This window comes from Cebus imitator, unplaced genomic scaffold, assembly GCF_001604975.1.
Source record: "Cebus imitator isolate Cc_AM_T3 unplaced genomic scaffold, Cebus_imitator-1.0 Scaffold74, whole genome shotgun sequence".
Lineage (NCBI taxonomy): Eukaryota > Metazoa > Chordata > Mammalia > Primates > Cebidae > Cebus > Cebus imitator.
The window spans coordinates 6,375,959-6,395,416 of record NW_016107389.1 but is presented as its reverse complement, the minus strand read 5'-3'; the positions used below and the strand labels follow the sequence as shown (position 1 = coordinate 6,395,416).

The 19,458-nt window shown below is 44.0% G+C and overlaps 2 protein-coding genes across 2 annotated transcripts in view; one reads left to right on the top strand and one right to left on the bottom strand.

Moving 5' to 3' along the window:
- Positions 1-19,458, top strand: part of MYO1E (myosin IE) — a 230,912-nt gene that overhangs the window by 164,838 nt on the left and 46,616 nt on the right. The window contains exons 14-18 of the mRNA XM_037739750.1: positions 1,192-1,359; positions 5,054-5,139; positions 8,417-8,498; positions 14,237-14,395; positions 18,065-18,140. Of these exons, the coding sequence (XP_037595678.1) occupies positions 1,192-1,359; positions 5,054-5,139; positions 8,417-8,498; positions 14,237-14,395; positions 18,065-18,140 (571 nt within the window). The remainder of the gene's footprint in view (positions 1-1,191; positions 1,360-5,053; positions 5,140-8,416; positions 8,499-14,236; positions 14,396-18,064; positions 18,141-19,458) is intronic.
- Positions 2,127-3,412, bottom strand: LDHAL6B (lactate dehydrogenase A like 6B). The gene has a single exon (XM_017531909.2). It carries the CDS (start codon positions 3,280-3,282, stop codon positions 2,137-2,139), a length of 1,146 nt encoding a protein of 381 aa, XP_017387398.1. The 5' UTR covers positions 3,283-3,412; the 3' UTR covers positions 2,127-2,136.

The following is a 19,458-nucleotide window of genomic DNA, read 5'->3' as shown; positions in this document are numbered from 1 at the left end:
GAGTTGAAGACTAGCCCAAGCAACATGGTGAGACCCTGTTTCTAAACACAAGCTTTAGCTAATATGAAAATTGTATTAGCTAAATACAAAAATTAGCCAGGCATGGTGGTGTGCACCTGTGGTCCCAGCTATTCTTGAGGCTGAGGTGGGAGGATCGCGTGAGACTGGGAGGTTGAGGCTGTGGTGAGCTGAGATTGCACCACTGCACTCCAGCCTGGGTGACAAAAAAAGACAAGAACATGTCTCAAAAAAAAAAAAAAAAAAAAAAAAATTCAAAATAAAATAAAAGTGATATATAACAGATATTTCTGTAGGACTTTTTATAAAACTGAAAACAGTAAAAATATCCATAGACAACTTAGTTATTAAACAATCTATAGTGTATCAGAACCGAGAAATACAGCCATTAAAATAGTAAGTATGAAGAATATGTAAAACATGAGGAATGCTTATAAAATAGCTGGGCACAGTGGCTCAAGCCTGTAATCGTAGCACTTTGGGAGGCCGAGGCGGGCAGATCACCTCAGGAGATCGAGACCATCCTGGCTAACATGGTGAAAACCCATCTCTAATAAAAATATGAAAAAATTTGCTGGGGGTGGTGGCACATGCCTGTAGTTCCAGCTACTCAGGAGGCTGAGGCAGGAGAATCACTTGTACCTAGGAGGCAGAGGTTGCAGTGAGCCAAGATCATGCCACTGCACTCCAGTCTGGGTGACAGAGCAAGACTCTGTGTCAGTAAAAAAAATAAATAAAATTAGTGCTATGTGAAAAAAGAAATGCATTATAGAATGTGTACACTAAATAATTATATAAATGATAACTACATGGGTAACTGGCCAAAAAAGAACATTAAGAAAGAGATTCGGTCAAAAGAAAATGTTTTTATTTTACTTTTGGATTCTGAAAGTGAATTTGGCATGAATATGAGTGAGCAGATACTGATCTGTGCATGACTCTTGGATAAGACTTCAGGGAGTTAAACAGTTTTTTGGAAAATAGAGTTTCCTCCCTCTTTAGATCTAAGTGGTGACTCCCCATTTGGGACTATTAATTACATTCTTGCCTGAAGGGGAAGACTGACTTTCAAGATGGTATCTTAAGTCAGGGGAGGTGTTCCTTTGCCTAAAAAAGGACTTGTCTGTTTTGGAGAGGTCAGTGACTAAGGCCTTGCCTTCTTGGTCTCATTAGAACCCTCCTGGCATCATGAGCATCCTGGATGACGTGTGCGCCACGATGCATGCGGTGGGTGAGGGGGCAGATCAGACGCTGCTCCAGAAACTTCAGATGCAGATTGGGAGTCATGAGCACTTCAACAGCTGGAACCAAGGCTTCATCATTCACCATTACGCTGGGAAGGTATGGCCGATATCCATTTTAATGTCTATCTGCTTTAAGCCTTTTGGTCTGTGATCTGTTTTCTCATGAAGCAAATGACATGCCTTGCTGTATTAGTCATTCAACAAATAGAACTTACTATCGAGGGAGGCAAAACAAAAGACTGTATATATTAATGCACATTTTTTTTTGAATGTACATACTTTTTACATTGTAGAGGAGGGTACTACTTTTTTTTTTACAGCATATAAATGAACATAGGTATAAGCCAGCAAGAATGAAATAACTAACAAACATCTAATGAAAAGAAGCAGAATTTCTAAAACACAAATACCTACATCCTACTTTTGGGAACCAAATGCCAACTACTTATATATATATAACAAGCCAAGTGCTGCTACATCAGAGGTACCAAACACACTTTCTTTAGGAATTGTAAATAAGTATCATCCAGCACCTGGATGCTGAATCAAAGAGCTGGAGGACTAAATAAATAGGAAAGTCACTCTACCCACTTTCCTGTTTCCATCTTTCAAGAATTCAAGTTTTTTTTCAAATTTTTGATAAAAATATCCTGCATCTGTGATCTCCTCAACAATATAGGAATGGTACTTTTATGTTTTTTTCTTTTTTTTTTTGTCTTTTTGATTTTTTTCCTTTTTATGGAGAACGGGCTGTCTTGCCCAGGCAGGTCTTGAACTCCTGGGCTCAAACTATCCTTCCGCCCCTGCCTCCCTAAGAGCTGGGATTACAGGCGTGAGCCACAGCGCCCAGCCAGAATGGTAGTTTTAGACAACTTTAGAGCTTAAGCTCCTTCTGAATTTCCCAAAGTGTTTTTGCACTCTTCTTCAGATGAGCCTCCTCTTCAGGAGTCAGCTTTATCTTTATAAGGTTGGTAATACCATTCTCTCCCAGGATACAAGGAATACTGAGGAACACTTCTTCATCTATTCCATAGAGGCCCTTAATTATGGTGGAAACTGGATGTGTTCTCCTAAGATTCTTCAAAATACTTTCTGTTAAATCAGCTACAGATAGGCCAATAGCCCAAGAAGTATAACCTTTCATTTTAATAATCTCATAGGCACTAGCAATCACTTCTTTGTGGACGTTTTTCCATTGCTCAGGATCTTTATCAGTTCCTATATCAGAGTTGAGATCCTTGAAGGGGACACCAGCTATGTTGACTCCACTCCACACAGGAACACTTGAGTCTCCGTGCTCTCCGAGGATCCATCCGTGGCAGCTTTCAGAGTGGATACCAAGCTTTTGTCCAATCAAGAAACGAAAACGAGCAGTATCCAGATTACAGCCGCTTCCAATAACACGATTTTTGGGAAATGCAGTCAATTTCCAGGCTACATAAGTTAAGATATCCACTGGATTGGAAACAATAATCAGTTTGCAGAGGGGGCTGTACTGGACAATAGTGGAAGTCATTAACTTGAAGATGGCCACATTTCGCTGGACTAAATTAAGGCGCGTCTCTCCCTTTTCTTGGCGTGCACCTGCTGTGATAATCACTAGGTTGGAGTTTGCTGTGACACGGTACTCTTTGCTACAAACAATATTTGGCATTTTCATGAAAGGGCTGCCATGTTGAAGATCCATTGTCTCACCCTTCAGTTTCCCTTCATTAAGATCCACAAGGGCAAGTTCATCAGTCAAGCCTTTTAATAAGATGCTGATAGCGCAGGCCATGCCCACCGACCCAGTTCCTATGATAGAGACCTTACTGTGATGAACGGGCTTCTCGGAAGTGAAGCTCTCCATAAGCTCACTCTTCACAGTCGCCATCTTGCTCACGGGGGTGAAGAGCCAAGTGCCCTTGAGCGGCAGGCGCGCCGCCTGACGGGGACACAGGGCCGTCCCCAGGCACAGGAAATTCACCGCCGCCGAGCTCACTCTCTGGGTGGCCAGCACAACAGGCACGGTCCAACTCATGGCTGTTCACTCAAGAAGTGGAGGGAGAGAACGGAAAAAAAGCTGCTGATCAAAACGTCGAGACGCCAAGAGAGCCGTTGTCAGCACCGTCAGCCCTCAACGGCCAGTGCGCATGACCCGCCCCCGACTCTCTACTGCGACTGCGCGGGCCTTGCCAGCGCTTCCAACACGTGCTTTCTGTGGGTGCTCAGACCGAGGTGGTGAATGGCTGCTTCTCTAGCAAGTGATTTCTGGAGTTTGTTTTACCAAGAATATTCTCATCAAGAGCTTACATGTTTAAGAAGCTAACTCGGAACCCTGGAATTACTAGTTTTCTATTTTTAGCATGAATGCCAAGAAAAATGCTTCTGTTAACCGCAGCTGGAAATAAGGTTACATCTGAACCGTGACCCTGCCAGGAAGGATAGGGCACCATGCCTTGTGTACCAGTAGCTGCTTGCACCATCTCCCAGTGTCCCAGAGTGGGCTCCTGCTTTCTGATGTGTGGTCTGGAGGCCTATTTATTTATATATTTATTTTTTGAGATGGAGTCTTGCTCTGTCACCCAGGCTGGAGTGTAATGGCACAATCTGAGCTCATTACAACCTCTGCCTCCCAGGTTCAAGCAATTCTCTTACCTCAGCCTCCCAAGTAGCGGGATTAATAGGCATCCACTACCATGCCCACCTAATTTTGTCTGTTTTTTTAAAGTAGAGACAGGGTTTTACCATGTTGGCCAGGCTAGTCTCGAACTTCTGACCTCAGCTGATCAACCTGCCTCAGCCTCCCAAAGTGCTGAAATTACAGGCATGAGCCATTGTGGCCAGCCTAGAGGTTTATAAAGGGTCCCACTGCCTTGGTGCCAGTCCTGGCCAGGACCCATACTGCAACAGTCAACAGGAGCTTGAGCTGGGTAGGGGCTGCCTGGGAGTCATCCAGCACTAAAAACTCACCATACTACTGCATATTTTTAGAACATGAATTATTACTCTGCTACATATATTAGCTGTTGAAGAAATGGATTTTCATCTTGCCTCTTGCTGCAATCACAGACCTGCATTCCTTGTCTGACCGTGCTGACTGGGTGTAAAAATGAAGGTCCGGAGTTCACTCTTGGTGTTGTCCTCATAAAATGCATGAGTATTGGGTGCCTACTGGGTGCCAGGCTGTGTAGGGCTGCTGATGATCAAAAAGTAAGCTGAGGTCATGGTCTTGGGGACTTCCTCATCCTGCGAAAATCCCCTGGTCTCATCCATCATCCCTGCTGATCTCTTGTTGAACAGAGTATCAGCATGAGTTTCTGGCCAGACTGGTGCAAATTTGATACCACTTTGGGAGAAATTGCAAAGCCTCAGATGACATGGCTCACTGCAGTGAATTGCCAAACATGAGGGGTTTCACCTTTGCTCTGTCTTAGCTAAAATTTAGGAAAAGAATTGAGTTTATCACTTAGACACCCTATGGATCCACCGAAGAAGGGGTATGGGGCCTTTAGAATTGGAGTTTTGATTATTGAGGATTTGAGCTATCCTGGCCACCAGATCCTCATCAGCATCTGCAGGCCATCCCCACTAAGCCACCTAACAAGTAAGACATGTGCACAGCCTTCCTGTGACAGTGCACAACGAAATTCCAAATGCAGCATCTGGAAATCCACACGTTGTGGTGAGGGTAGCCTTGCCAGCTTGGGTTTTTTGTTTAGCGAAGCTACATTTTTTTGTTCAATGAATGATTTTGCTGAATGAATTACATTTTGTTCAATGAAATTAGATTTTTTTCTTTTCTTGGCCAGGTATCCTATGACATGGATGGTTTTTGTGAAAGGAACCGGGATGTGCTTTTTATGGATCTCATCGAGCTTATGCAGAGCAGTGAGCTGTAAGTATGTTTTGCCATAGCTGTCAAGGGATATAGGTTTGATGACCTATATCAATATGAAAATAAACTTGTGAGCTGGGTATAATGGTGTGCGCCTACAGTCCCAGCTACTGGGCAGGCTGAGGCAAGAGGATCACTTGATCCTAGCAGTTTGAGGCTGCAGTGAGCTGAAATCGCTCCTATGAATAGTCACTGATTTCTAGCCGGGCAACATAGGAAGATCCTATTTCTAATACAGAAAGAATAAAGGCCGGGTACGATGGCTCATGCCTGTAATCCCAGCACTTTGGGAGGCCGAAGTGGGCAGATCGCAAGGGCAGGAGATCGACACCATCCTGGCCAACATGGTGAAACCCCATCTCTACTAAAAATACAAAAATTAGGTGGGTGTGGTGGTGCGTGCCTGTAACCCCAGCTACTCAGGAGGCTGAGCTAGGAGAATCGCTTGAACCAGGGAGTCGGGAAGTTGCAGTGAGCCAAGGTTGTGCCACTGCACTCTAACCTGGCAACAGAGTGGGACTCCATTTCAAAAAGAAGGAAAAAGAAAAACAAAACAGAGCACCTGTGATGTTTAGTGGTTAGCAGTTTGTCCTTTGTGCTATTGGGTCTGGATTATCATTCATCTATTTGTTTTCTCAAAATAGCTTTCTTTTTTCCTATATCAGTCTCTCCCTTATGTCCCTAACACTTATGCTCCTGAATTCCAAGTGCCATCTACATGTCCTTCAGGACCTCAGGCTTTCTACCTTTCAGTACTATTATCAGGAAGAAGTGAGCACACTGGGTTTGGATTGAGATGGCCATTTCTGACCATTTAAGAAGGGAACCATCTATGATACTTTGCCCCTGAACTCTTCTTCATTGTCATTGAATTTTTAAATATGGTTAATGACTTAGCAAGACCCACAGTAAGCAGAGTCGCTGAAGTACTTAAGAAATGGCTTGAGGTAGCGCGGTGGCTCATGCCTGTAATCCCAGCATTTTGGGAGGCGGGATCACGAGTTCAGGAGATCCAGACTATCCTGGCTAACACAGTGAAACCCCGTCTCTACTAAAAATACAAAAAATTACCCGGGCGTGGTGGCATGCACCTATAATCCCAGCTACTTGGGAGGCTGAAGCAGGAGAATCGCTTGAATCCGTGTGGCAGGGGTTACAGTGAGCTGAGATCATGCCACTGCACTCCAGCCTGGGCAACAGAGTGAAACTCCATCTCAAAAGAAAAAAAAAAAAGAAATGGCTTGAGAACTCTGGGAGGAACAACTAAAGGAGGAGTGACTCAGAGATCCATTTGAATTCCCAAGACCCTGTTTAAGCTGTAGGGGTAGCACAGTTGGGGGTATCCGTCTTGCATCAAACCACCTCTGCCTTCCTTTCCTCTTCCTTGAAAGGGTTCTCACGATCCTGGATAAACACACAGGAGATGAAATTTACACAAGCAGGCCTTGCATGTAAGGCAAAGCCCATGCATGCCAGATCTTACAATTTCTAGCACTTCCTCCAATTAAGAGCTGCCCTTTTGGTCTCTATTTCTAAAGCTGTCAGAATAGCAAGGCCAGCTTCTCTAATCAATGACAGCAAACCTGATAACTTCCTAATAAAGGCCTGACTGCAGTGAAAGTAAAGCCAGTGTTTCCTTTTCAGGCCCGGGTCAGTTGTTCTGCTCCATTTACTTCTCTCTCTGCAGCTCCCTGCTCCTCCTCACCTTCTGCTCTCCATCCCTGCCCTTCCTTGCAGTCACACCACCATTTCTGAGATTTTGCATTTCTTTTCATTCAAAACATGCAATATCTATTTGTTCTTCTCTGAAATGGTTAGGTAAGCCACAAGTCCTGGCTTGTGGGTTTTATGGCAGCCGGGTGCAAACTTGTTTCCAGATATTGTTTGTTAAAAACTAGTAAAATTCCTGCCAAGTTTAAGAGCTGTTATTGCTTCCACATAAACTGCTGTCATATAGGCCATGGCCTATTATTTTGTAAGCACATTTGATGTCAAAATCTGTAGTTTTATCTGGTCAAGTTAAAAGTAGATTACTGGGGAGACTTCCTGGAAAATTCAAGTACCCAATAAGTCATTGAGGAGGAAGTGAGTTTGAGTGTCAGATTGCTAATTTACATGGATCCCATCATTTACCCAGTCAGCAAATACACATTATGGACCAACTGTGCAGCATGCTATGCTTCAGACACCAGGGGCATAAGATGAATAAGGCATTGCCCTTGCCCTTTTGCTAGTGAGGCAGACATATAAACACATGCAGCTCAGTTAGTACCACTAATGAAAGTGTATTCAGCAGGCAGAGCATTCGTGATTTGTTACTGCCCCGTTTAAAATTGCTCATACTCAAAAGCAGTTTGTGAGGGTTTTCTGTGTGGAGCTGGGAACAGTGTACTAGTGGCATCTGGTAAGCAGAGGCCATGGATGCTGCTGAATATCCACAATGTGTAGAAGAGGCCCCCTCCTCAGAATTATTCAGAATAATTAAAGAATTATTGAGAATTAAAGAATTGTTCAGCTGCAGCTACCAGTGGTGCCCAGGCTCAGAAATTCTGCTCTAGAGCCAAGCAGCATCAGCACTGAATCCAGACATTTCATATAGTTCCCTGAGCTCTGGTCTTACTTGTCTTAACAAACCCATGCTGGCTGGACACAGTGGCTCACACTGGTAGTCCCAGCAGTGTAGGAGGCTGAGGCAGGAACACCACTTGAGCCCAGTTGTTTGAGACCAGTCTTGAAAACGTGACAAAACCCCGTTCTTTTCAAAAAATATGAGAATTAGCTGGGCATGGTAGTGCCTGCCTGTAGTCCCAGCTATTCAGGAGGTTGAGGTGGGAAGATGGCTTGAGCCTGGGAGGTCAGGCTGCAATGACCTGTAACTGAACCCCGGCATACTAGCCTGAGCAACAGAGCAAGACCCTGTCTCAAAAAGAAAACAAAAACCCTAAAATCCCATACTGACTTCCCCCTGTTAGGTTCTCCTGTCAAGATATACCTCAATTCCTGTCTAGGGACGTTGGAAAGGCAGAGTTTTAAAATTTATTTTGCAGTCCTTGATTCCAAGTTGCTGATATCTTAGAATTCTTTCCCTTCGTGTCTTTTGTCCCTTGGTCATTTCCCCAAGTCACATCTTGATGGCCTGTGCTGTGAGTCAGACGGCTTTTCTATAGCCAAGGTTTTGTGCCTGGGGACAGCCCTCCACTCCATCCTTTAGAAAGGCAAGCTTTCAGCCCCCAAGGGACTTACAGATTGCTAATTCATTCTCTTTCTCCTTTTCCAGACCTTTTATAAAGTCTTTATTTCCGGAAAATCTGCAAGCTGACAAGAAAGGGCGCCCAACTACTGCCGGAAGCAAAATAAAGGTTAGTTCTATTTTAGAAAATGAATAGATTCTTATAAGGGCTGGGGTTTTCTAGGACTCAGGAACTGCAGCCCTGGGCCAGGATGAGGTCAGTGAGATGTGAAGGGGTGGTTACAGAAGATGCCCAGAAGTAATATCACTGCTTATTAAAAGGTTCCAGGATACTAGCCGAATTTGACTTGGCTGTACCCGAAACCTTAGGTGGATGTTAAGTACCTCGTAGCTTAATAGTCAGCAGATGATAATCAGCTACTTTCTAAGAGGAAATGGCTTTAAACAGAATCTGGAAGAATTTATGTTAAACTAGCAGAGAAATGTTATGGTTCAGAGCCGTGTTTTAGATACTGATGACAGTTGTCCCGGCCGGGCCCCAAAACCTGCCAGTTATGGAACGTAGCTTGACAGAAATTCTACTTGGTCTTTTAGGAGCAATTTATGTCTCCCTCCTCACTGGATCTTGCAGGCTTCTCCTTGCTGTGACTCACAGACACATCTGGCCACATGGTGTCTCAAGTCTGAAGGAAATCTTAAAGTGTTTCTCAGGAAGTAGGCAGAGCTCTGTGGTACCTGAGCCGTTGTGTGGCGAAATTCATCGTCCTTAGCTACACTCTGAATTAAGAGTTTGAGTCAGCCAGATGTGGTGGCTCACACCTGTAATCCCAACACTTTGGGAGGCCAAGGAGGGAGTATTTCTTGACCCCAGGAGCTCAAAACCAACCTGCACAACATAGTGAGCACCCCCATCTCTACTAAAAATAAAAATTAGACAGGTGTGGTGGCTCACACCTATGCCCTCAGTTACTTGGGAGGCTGAGGCAGGAGGATCGCTTGAGTCCAGGAAGTCAAAGCTGCAGTGAGCCGTGATGCTCCAGGCTGGGGGACAGAATGAGGCTCTGTCTCCAAAAAAAAAAAAAAAAGTTTTGTCATTGTGTCACACACACTTAATCATGTAATTGAGAAGTACTCACTAAACCATTTTTTAAAATCATACTGGTTGTAAAAATTATACCAGCTAAATATTTCCTTAGTTTTATAGTCAAAGGAATGGTGGAGTGACAGCAGGGCTTTGAGGTTGGCTTGCCCGTGTTCGAATCTCAGCTCTGGCTTTTCTTAGCGGTGTGCTTGCCAAGCTGTCACTTACTCTCTTGGTGCCCTCACCACTTCCCTGTAATATGGAGATCTTAGTGCCTATCTTAAGAGGTTACACTGGTGGTTCAGTTTCATAATTCATCAGAAGCATTTAACACAGTGCCTGAGACATGGTGAACACAAGATGTATATGTGCTCTGACTACATTCTTCCCTGATAGCCCCATTCCTATACCACCGTTGTCTCTGCTTAATTTTCTTTTCTTTTTGTAAAGTTAAGGTCTTCCATTGTCACCCAGGCTGGTCTTGAACTCCTCAGCTCAAGCGATCCTCCCACCTCAGCCTCCAAAGTGCTGGGATTACAGGCATGAACCACCGAGTCCAGCCTGGGCTTTCAGCTGTAGGGTTGAGCCCTCTGGGTTTCAAGAACATTATGTTGAAAGAACTAGAGAAATTTAGTAGCCCCAGTACAGTCACTGGGTTAGGTTCACTGGAGCAGAGAGCTGAAGGCAGAAAACAGATGAAATTCTCATGAGGCGGTGATATTAATGTCTGCATGAAGTTTCTGACTCATGCCTTTACTGCAAGGTCCTGGATAAGGATTAACTCTGGGCTGGAAAATCGAGTCATAAGACTGTCACATTCAGATCCAAGGGGCCCAGATCATCCAGGTTGTGATGACTCATTTCCAAGTGGTCTGGATTATTCTTTATAAAAAGGAGAGCAAGGGTGGGGACACTTCTTTCCTCCTTGTAGACTTGTCCCCTTTCTTTCCTTCATATGCTTGTCTAGTCGAAGGCTCAAGGTGCCATCATTCTTGGGTGTTTCCAAAATGTTCAGGATTAGAAGTCTCAGGCTCTTGCCTAGGGAAGTCAAGCTAAAGTCAGCCAGTTGACCTAAAGGGATAGCAGTGTGTTTACCCACCCAGGCACACTCTCCTTGGTGCACAGTGTGACCTCTGACTGCCTGGCTGTCTGCCTCCACGTAGGAATAGAAGTTTCTCCACGTACTTCTTATAGATACATAGCTGTGGCCCAATCGCTGCTTTCCATTCCCACAGCATTTTGCAGACATCATGGTGATCTTAATGATATCCCTGGGGCATAAGCATTTAAAAGGATTCTGATTTCCTTGAAAGAAAAATTAAACTTGTGTTCCAAGTCATCTCAGTGTTACGTATTTCATTATATTCTAATTACTTAAAAATTTAAACTGATTTGTAGGATTTAACTAATAGAATATTCATTTGATGGGAACTCTCATTATCTTGATTATAAATAAAAGTACAAATATAGTAATATTTAATAGCACTTGATTTTGAGGTTTCACTAAATTCGCTATTGTTGTGGCTAGAAGGGACCAGTACAGGTTGAGCATCCCAAATCCTGAAATGCTCCAGTGAACATTTCCTTTGAGCATCATGTTGGTGCTCATAAAGTTTCAAATTTGGGAGCATTTTGGATTTCAGTTCTTCAGATTCAGGGTACTCAACTATAAAGTATAATGCAGGCTGGGAATGGTGGCTCATGCTAATCCCAGCACTTTGGGAGGCTGAGGTGGGTGGATCATTTGAGGTCAGGAGTTCGACACCAGCCTGGCCAACATGCTGAAACCCCGTCTCTACGAAAAACACAAAAATTAGCTGGTGTGGTGGCAGGCGCCTGTAATCCCAGCTACTCAAGCGGCTGAGGAAGGAGAATCTCTTGAGCCCGGGAGATGGAGGTTGCAGTGAGCTGAGGTTGCAATGAGATCATGCCATTGCACTCCAGCCTGGGCGACAGAGCAAGACTCCATCTCAAAAAATAAAGTATAATGCCAATATTCCAAAATCTGAAAAAATCCAAACTCCAAAACACTTTTTGTAACAAGCATTTCAGATAAGGGATACTCGTCTGTATTTAAATTAGAGCCCAAGATTGATGCTACAGAGAGTCAGAATCAAGCTAAGAGGTGACAAAGGTGGACTGGCTACAGCTTTATCTGAGTGTAGCTGGAACTATAAAGGGACGTGACAGAGGAGGTGCAGGCATCATGCAGGTGATTGGACTGGTTGGGGTTTTTTTTTGTTTTTGTTTGTGGTGGTGGTGGTGTTTTGTTTTTTGTTTTTAAGACAGAGCCTCACTCTGTTGCCCAGGCTGGAGTACAGTGGTGCTTCTTGTGACCTTAAAGATAACGCCCATCTCAGCCTCCAAAAGTGCTGGGATTACAGGAGTGAGCCATTGCGCCCAGCCTGATTATTTGGCTTTTAATATCGATTTCAATCTCTAGATTAAATTAGAGGTCTTCTAGTGCATCCTATTTAGTTTACAGATAGAGAACTGGGGGCCAGAGAAATCTAGTGATTAGTCACGTAGCTTGCAAATAAAAGGGCAGGACCCTCAGTCAGGCCTGCTGTTGGCTCTGTTGAAGTGTAAAATGAAGTGCTTTCATTCTAAGCCCTTTCTCACTGTGCTATCTGCATGTTTTAACACCTGCTTCTATTAAGCAAGTGCTGTTTGTACCTTTCTGTCCTAACTCAGGAACGCTTCTTGGCTAGAATCAGGATTAAATTCAGTTACTGCTTCACAACCACCTCCGGAGACATGTTAAACTGACCCAAGGCTGGGCACAGTGGCTCATGCCTGTAATCTCAACAGTCTGGGAGGCCAAGGTGGGAAGATTGCTTGAGGCCAGGATTTGAGACCAGTGTGGAAAATATAGTGAGACCCCATCTCTACAAAAAAAAAATTTTTTTTTAAATTAGCTGGGGCCAGGCACGGTGACTCATGCTTATAATCCCAGCACTTTGGGAGGTCAAGGCGGGTGGATCACGAGGTCGGGAGTTCAAGACTAGCCTGGCCAACACAGTGAAACTCTACTAAAACTACAAAAATTAGCAAGGTGTAGTGGCGGGTACCTGTAATCCCATTTATTTGGGAGGCTGAGGCAGGAGAATTGTTTGAACCTGGGAAGCGGAGGTTGCAGTGTGCTGAGATCATGCCACTGCACTCCAGCCTGGGCAACAGAGTGAGACTCTGTCTCAAAAAAAAAAAAAAAAAGGTTGTAATTAAATACGAAACTAAAATCTAAAAGTAAAGTTTAAAAAATTGAGAATTTAGGGACTTAAAAAGTTTTGTTATATGCAACTCTGCAGACCCTCTCCATCTCCACCTGATGTGTTGTAAAAATCATCAGATTTGTTCTGAAGTGCAGTCTACATCATCAAAGAACGTAAAAGGCAATTTACTTTTTCATCATAGGACTTTGCTTTGATCATGCAACCTCTGCAGCCCTGTCTGTCCTCAGTTTCAAGCATCGCCAAGGGTGCTGTTTCCTGCACATCTAAACAGAGAACTTAATTCACCAACGAATATCCTGCTTTGAATATACTCAGTAGTTTTTCCCAAGGGTTTCAGATTTCTCAAACCCATGAAAACAGAAAAGCCCTAATTGAGAGAGGTTGTCTCTCTTCTGCTGACTTTGTAATGGTTTTCTGGCTTTGGAGGCCCCTCTGGGCTTTTTCCTTTTGGAGGTTTTCTCCCTTGCTGCTTTGCTTGGAAGTAGAGTTCACATGTGTGCCATATCCTTGGACCCACAGGATGTGCTCAGCTGTGGGGTAGGAATGCTGATGTGAGCTCTACTCCCGTTTATTCAAACAAAGATTGAGATTCTCAGGGTTTAAAATACTTCCTAAGCAATTTCAGCTTTATTTATGTGGTTTTCTCTGTTTGAACCCAATTCTACTTTGGGTACCCAGTACTCAGGCATTAATAGATGGCTTTATATAGAATATTCTAGATTTGCAAAGAAGTAAGTTATCAGCCACATATAAAGTGTTCAGACTCTCGGCCGGGCACTGTGGCTCACGCCTATAATCCCAGCACTTTGGTAGGCTGAGGCGGGTGGATCACGAGGTCAAGAGATCGAGATCATCCTGGTCAACATGGTGAAACCCCGTCTCTACTAAAAATACAAAACATTAGCTGGGTATGGTGGCGCACGCCTGTAGTCCCAGCTACTTGGGAGGCTGAGGCAGGAGAATTGCCTGAACCCAGGAGGCGGAGGTTGCGGTGAGCCGAGATCGTACCATTGCACTCCAGCCTGGGTAACAAAAGTGAAACTCCATCTCAAAAAAAAAAAAGTGTTCAGACTCTGCAGGTTTTAAAATGGACATATTGAGGAAGAAAGTGAATGAAATGGCATATCAAAAGATTATAAATTCTCAGATTTTTATGAATCTCCCATTCTTTAACTGTGAATTTTCATCATTTTCGTCAAGTGATTCTTCATTAGTTGGACTGCCAAGAAAGAGAATGTAGGGGATTTGATGATTCATCCTTATAAATGATTTTGGAGGGAAAAAGTTAATGAGAACAATATATATGCAAAGGCCCTCAATCAGTATAAAATGAACTGACGTGCTTCGCTGTACCACATGAAAATCATTGTATGTGACGATTTATTGGGAGTTTTGTTTTTTGTTGTTGTTTTATTTTATTAACTATACTAAAAATGCCTGGTTGCTTTCAACGATTGAATTTCAAACCCATTTAGGAGTGATAAAATCATCATAAAAGTCAGCAAAGCTTTACAAAATCTAGTAGACCTGACTTTGAAATTTGGTCTTCTTTAGAGAAAGTCCCATGACTATGATACTGTTCTTCCTTTCTAGAAACAAGCCAATGACCTTGTGAGCACCCTGATGAAATGTACACCCCACTACATTCGCTGCATAAAACCAAATGAAACTAAGAAGCCCAGAGACTGGGAGGAAAGCAGGTACGGGGGGAACCGGGTTGGTGGGGTCAGCACATTTTTCCCTGTGCTCAAGGTGAGCCATTCTCCGTCACAGGCAGGAGCAGTGGCAATTGCTGGCACATGTCTTTGTCATGTCCTTGTGGCTTAGCTTCTTCAGGACAAAGGCTATATACTGCATCCCCTCTGTGTCATTTCCTAAAATGTTAGCGGTGCCATTCTTTTCAGAATTAGCAGTTTATAATGTTGATCTTGGCTTGTCTGGGGGCAGATGGAAAAAAAACAAAAATAAAACATAACCACATACCGCAGAGTCATGATGGTTTTAAAATCAGTTTGAAGCTCTGCATAGACATTCTTAGTACACCCAGCTCCTGACCGGGACCCACAGGATGCAGCCTAGAATGCTTAGCTTGGGGTGGAAAGTGAAGGGCTGAAGAGCTGGCAGAAACACAATCCCTCATTTGCTGTGCCTCATGAAGACACTGGGGACACCCCGGAGGCTCTGGCATTCCCCCTAAGTAGTGTGTTGATGAGCAGAATGACTCTGGGAGGAATGATGTCCAAGGGAAACGCGGAGCCCAAGAATTCAGCGAGCCCTTTCTGCCCTGACTTCCGAGGAAACTCGCGTCACTGTTCCTTCCACAGCTAGCATTTAGGGAAGTGGCCTGGGCAAAAGGAAATGGTGGCATTGAGTAGGAGCCGGTTAAGGTGGTGCCTAGAAGGTGTGAATTTTGTGTTTCACCGGGGGCCCCAGACACACATTGTTCAGAGGCCTGATCCCACTGTCCGTAGAAGCCTGGGGAGACACTTCAACTACAGAGAGGACCCCAGCCAAACTTGAGCGTTTCCCAGAATCCCCAGAAGGCGTTATTCATGCTCAGATTGCTGGGCTCCACCCCGAGTCTCTGATGCAGAGGTCCTCGAGTGGGGCCCATGAAGGTGCATCTGAAAAATCCTGCAGGTGGTGCTAGTGATGACGGCCCAGGTACTGCGCTTTGCGAATCACTGATCCAGAGCAAAGACCTAGACCGCGAATTGGAAGACCTGTGTCCTGGTGATAACCTATCACTAAGTCGTTCGAGTGAGACGCTTGGTCTCCTTAGCCCTCAGTTTTTTCCTCTTGAGAGGCTCCATCTAGAATAGGATCTCCTTTAGTCCGACAGAATGAAGTCTTCCAGACAGTGGCTGTCAGTCTGCCTCTGCCTCTGTCACTTTTACGCTCACCCCTCACACATACCCACACGTACACAGCCCACCCACGCGTGCATCCGCAGGTACACACACACAATAGAACAGTGGTGTCATAGGCAACCTTAGAAATAAATCATGAGAGTTTTGGAAGCAGAGGTATTGCCAAAGGGTGCCTTAGCCCATCTTCCCCCATTTCAAACTCTATCCATCTTCCCTTCCCAGCAAATACTCTCAAATAAAAACATCTCACTTAACCTACAAATGTAGTACCTCCCCTAGCATACCCTCCTCTACCCCACATAGTGAGTTCTGCTGAATGCCCCTCGAAAATAGAAATTTTGCAATAGCTGCTTGGAAGTTCATCAACCCTGATGCTACCTTCTTGTAAAAATCCAGCTTGATTCATTAGAATATCAGAAAAGGGAGAAGTTAAAATAGTGATACATTTTATTCAGTAAATCCTCAGAGGATGAGGATGGTATTTTTTCTTTTCTTTGTTTTTAATGATTCCCCTTCTTTGAATTGCAGCAAAGAATTTTATGACATGCATTCAAATAAACTGGTTTTAAGAAGTTGAAGGTATTAGTTGGTCAAGCGTTGATCTATAATTCCAGTAGGATCGCTTTCTGGGATTCCACCCTTAATCCTGGTTCGGGTTTATTGTGTGACAGATGGTTTCACTCCATCCATGAGTCAGGAGCGTTGGGGTCCGTGAAAGGGCAGTGTGCTTCGCTGGCCGGGATTACACACCCAGTTGAAGCTCCTGGTGGAGAGGGTTACTCATTCCACAAGTTTTTGGGGTGTGGGGCTTTTCTTTTCCTGTTGCAAATGTGTTTTTGTTTGGCTTCTGGCAAGGTTTGCCCTGGATTCTGAACTGCTGCCTTGCAGGGTTCTCTAGCCCTGATCAATTTGAGTAAATGGCCGGGGAAAGTCTTGGAAAAAGACTCCTCTGCAAGACGAAGTTGGCATAGCCTAGGGAATAACTGTGTGTTGTTTGACCAGTGACTACTAAGGAGGTGACAGTGCTCGAGAAATATGTAAAAATCAACTTGGGTCCCTCTGATGACCCAGAATTTTAAACATTACAGGACTTGCTAGGCTGATGAGCCTGCTGAAGGGAATTTCTACAAGAAAATTTCCTGGTGGTGAGAGTTATGGTGAATGAAATAATGTTTTAACATGAGGAATATTCCTTCTTATGTGATTCATGGGAAAGGAACGTTTCTGCCTGAATTAATGGGTGAAGCATTCCCTACCTCGAAAGCTTGGCGTAAAGCCAGTATTTATGAAAAGTACTTCAAAATGAGTAGAACCCTGAAATGAACAGCCTCATGCATTTTTCTCACTAGAGAAAAGGCTAGTGGTGAGTTTTAGATTTGGAGGATGAGAAAAAGGAAAATTAATTATTTTTAAATGTAAATTTTATTACCTTTTTAGCTGACATGATATTTCTCTCTTTCGCTCTCTCTCTCTCCCTCTCTCTCTCTCTCACTCTCTGCCTGACTTATATGGGCAAATTAGATATTGAATATTAACTCTTTTTATATAGAGGCTTTTTAAAAGTTAATAATCATAGAGGAGGCTAGGCGCGGTAGCTCACACCTGTTATCCCAGCACTTTGGGAGACCCAGGCAGGTGGATCACAAGGTCAGGAGTTCGACACCAGCCTGACCAACGTGGTGAAACCCCGTCTCTACTAAAAATACAAAAATTAGTCGGGTGTGGTGGCACATGCCTATAATCTCAGTGCCACTATACTCTGGGCAACAGGGATTCTATCTCAAAAAATAAAATAAAACAATAACAATAATCTTAGAGGAATCAACATTTCTGGCTGTCGCCTCCATAAGAACCATCAAACTGGAGACTCTTAAACACCACTCCCATTGTGACCTCATCCTTCCCATCAGCCAAGGCTGTCCCCCTGCTTCAAGCTTCATCTGTCCCCCTCCTCCTGTCCCACAGCCCCCATCACTGGCCTTTCCAATCCTTGTGTCTTTGCTTTCACAGCCTTCTGCCTTGTCCTTTGCACCTCATGGATCCAACTCATCCCTCCAGGCCAAGGTGCATCACAGTAATCCCGAGAACTCCCTGCTGTAAAAAATTCATTTCCTTCTGTATTCTCCTATCTTGGTGTACTTATTGTAGCTGGGAATGGATGAGAATAACAGCAGCTTTACATCACTCACGCTAGGAACTAAGTGCTTTCCCTAGAAAGTAGCCGTGTAGAAATAAAGAATTTATGCCACCATTTCCATTTTTACAGAAGAGGAAACGGAGAGGCACAGAGAAGTTGCAGCATGGCAGGGCCCGTGGCACAGCAGGAACACAGTGCCAGAGCCTGGCCCTTAACTACTGTGCTGCCTGCCTGGGCCCCAGCGGGAAGTCAGAGCATTGTCTTTTTTTGGTGACCCTAGCATGTTGCAGTAGGGATGTCAGGAAGTATGAGGCTTAACTGGAAATGGTGGTTTTTGTGAGAGCCTCACTAGGGAGACAGCTGTTGGGAACCTGTGCGACATCAGAATGTGGATGCTTCCGATTGCCTTTGCAGCTCAGCAGCTCCAGAAAGGCCCATTTTGCTGAGCGCATTAGCCCCATTAGCACGATCAGCACAGATAACCCCAAATGTACCGAATGGAGAGCATGAGGAGTTACCTCCGTACTGTAGCACAATCATGACATTCCACCTTCAGAAGAGAGAGACTTTACTTTTTATGTCTAATTTCCCTCAAATACCATGTTTCCAAGTGTCTGTGTTGAGCCCAGGCCCAGTTTGTCTTCCCAGAGTGGATGATCTGAAGCAGGTGTTGAGGCTCTGTGTCTCGGCATCTAGAACACTGTTTCCCAGCAGGTGGTGGGTTTTCACAAGGCACGTGTCTGTGCTCCACCCTAGACCCAGCAGGCCTACTAAAACAGCAACCCCGAGGTGTGAGGCATGGGGCATTTTCTGATATGAAAACCCTCGTGTGTGAGAATATTAACATAATAGTTCTTTACATCCATTTTTCAAAATACATTGCTAGATTTTTACTATTAAGAAGCCAGGACAGTCCAGGCATGGTGGATCACCTGAAGCCAGGAGTTCGAGACTAGCCTGGTCAACATAGCAAAACCCATTGCTACTAAAAAATACAAAAAACTAGCCGGGCGTGGTACACGCCTGTAGTCCCAGCTACTTGAGAGAATGAGGCAGGAGAATCACTTGAACCCACGAGGCAGAGGTTGAGATGGGCCGAGATTGTGCCACTGCACTCCAGCCTGGGTGACAAAGCAAAACTGTGTCTCCAAAAAAAGAAAAAGAAAAGAAACCAGGCCAGGTACAGTGGCTCATGCCTATCATTCCAGCACTTTGGGAGGCCAAAGGAAGCTGATCAGTTGAGTTCAGGAGTTTGAGACTAGCTTGAACAAAGTTGCAAAACCCTGTGTCTCCAAAAAATACACAAATTAGCCGGGTGTAGTGGTGCACTCCTATAGTCCCAATTAGTCAGAAGCCTGTAATAGTAGGATCACCTGAGTCTGGGGAGGTTGAGGCTGCAGTGAGCTATCATGTCACTATACTCCAGCCTGGATGACAAAGTGAGACCTTGTCTCAAAAAAAAAAAATTTTAAGAAAGAAGAAAACAATTAAAACTGTAATTTAGATATATTTTAGACCATTTTTAATGTACACACTGAAAATTAATAGTTTTATATGCTCTTTTGTAACTTGTATTAGAAAAACCTAGAAGTATAGTTTCATTAAATAAGAATCAATATTAAATTTAAGTTCAATAGCAAAACCAGCTCTAGCATCATTTAATTCATAAGTTAAAAGTTATTTCCCCACCCTTTTGATAAACCAATATTTTTGTTCATATTCTAGGTGATAGGTAGATGGGTCTTTGTGTTACTATTGTTACATAGATACGTAATGCCGAATTGCTGTATTTCTTTTTTTTTTTTTTT

Excerpts from the sequence above, each read along its gene's own strand:
- LDHAL6B (XM_017531909.2), bottom strand. The coding sequence starts at position 3,282 with ATGAGTTGGACCGTGCCTGTTGTGCTGGCCACCCAGAGAGTGAGCTCG.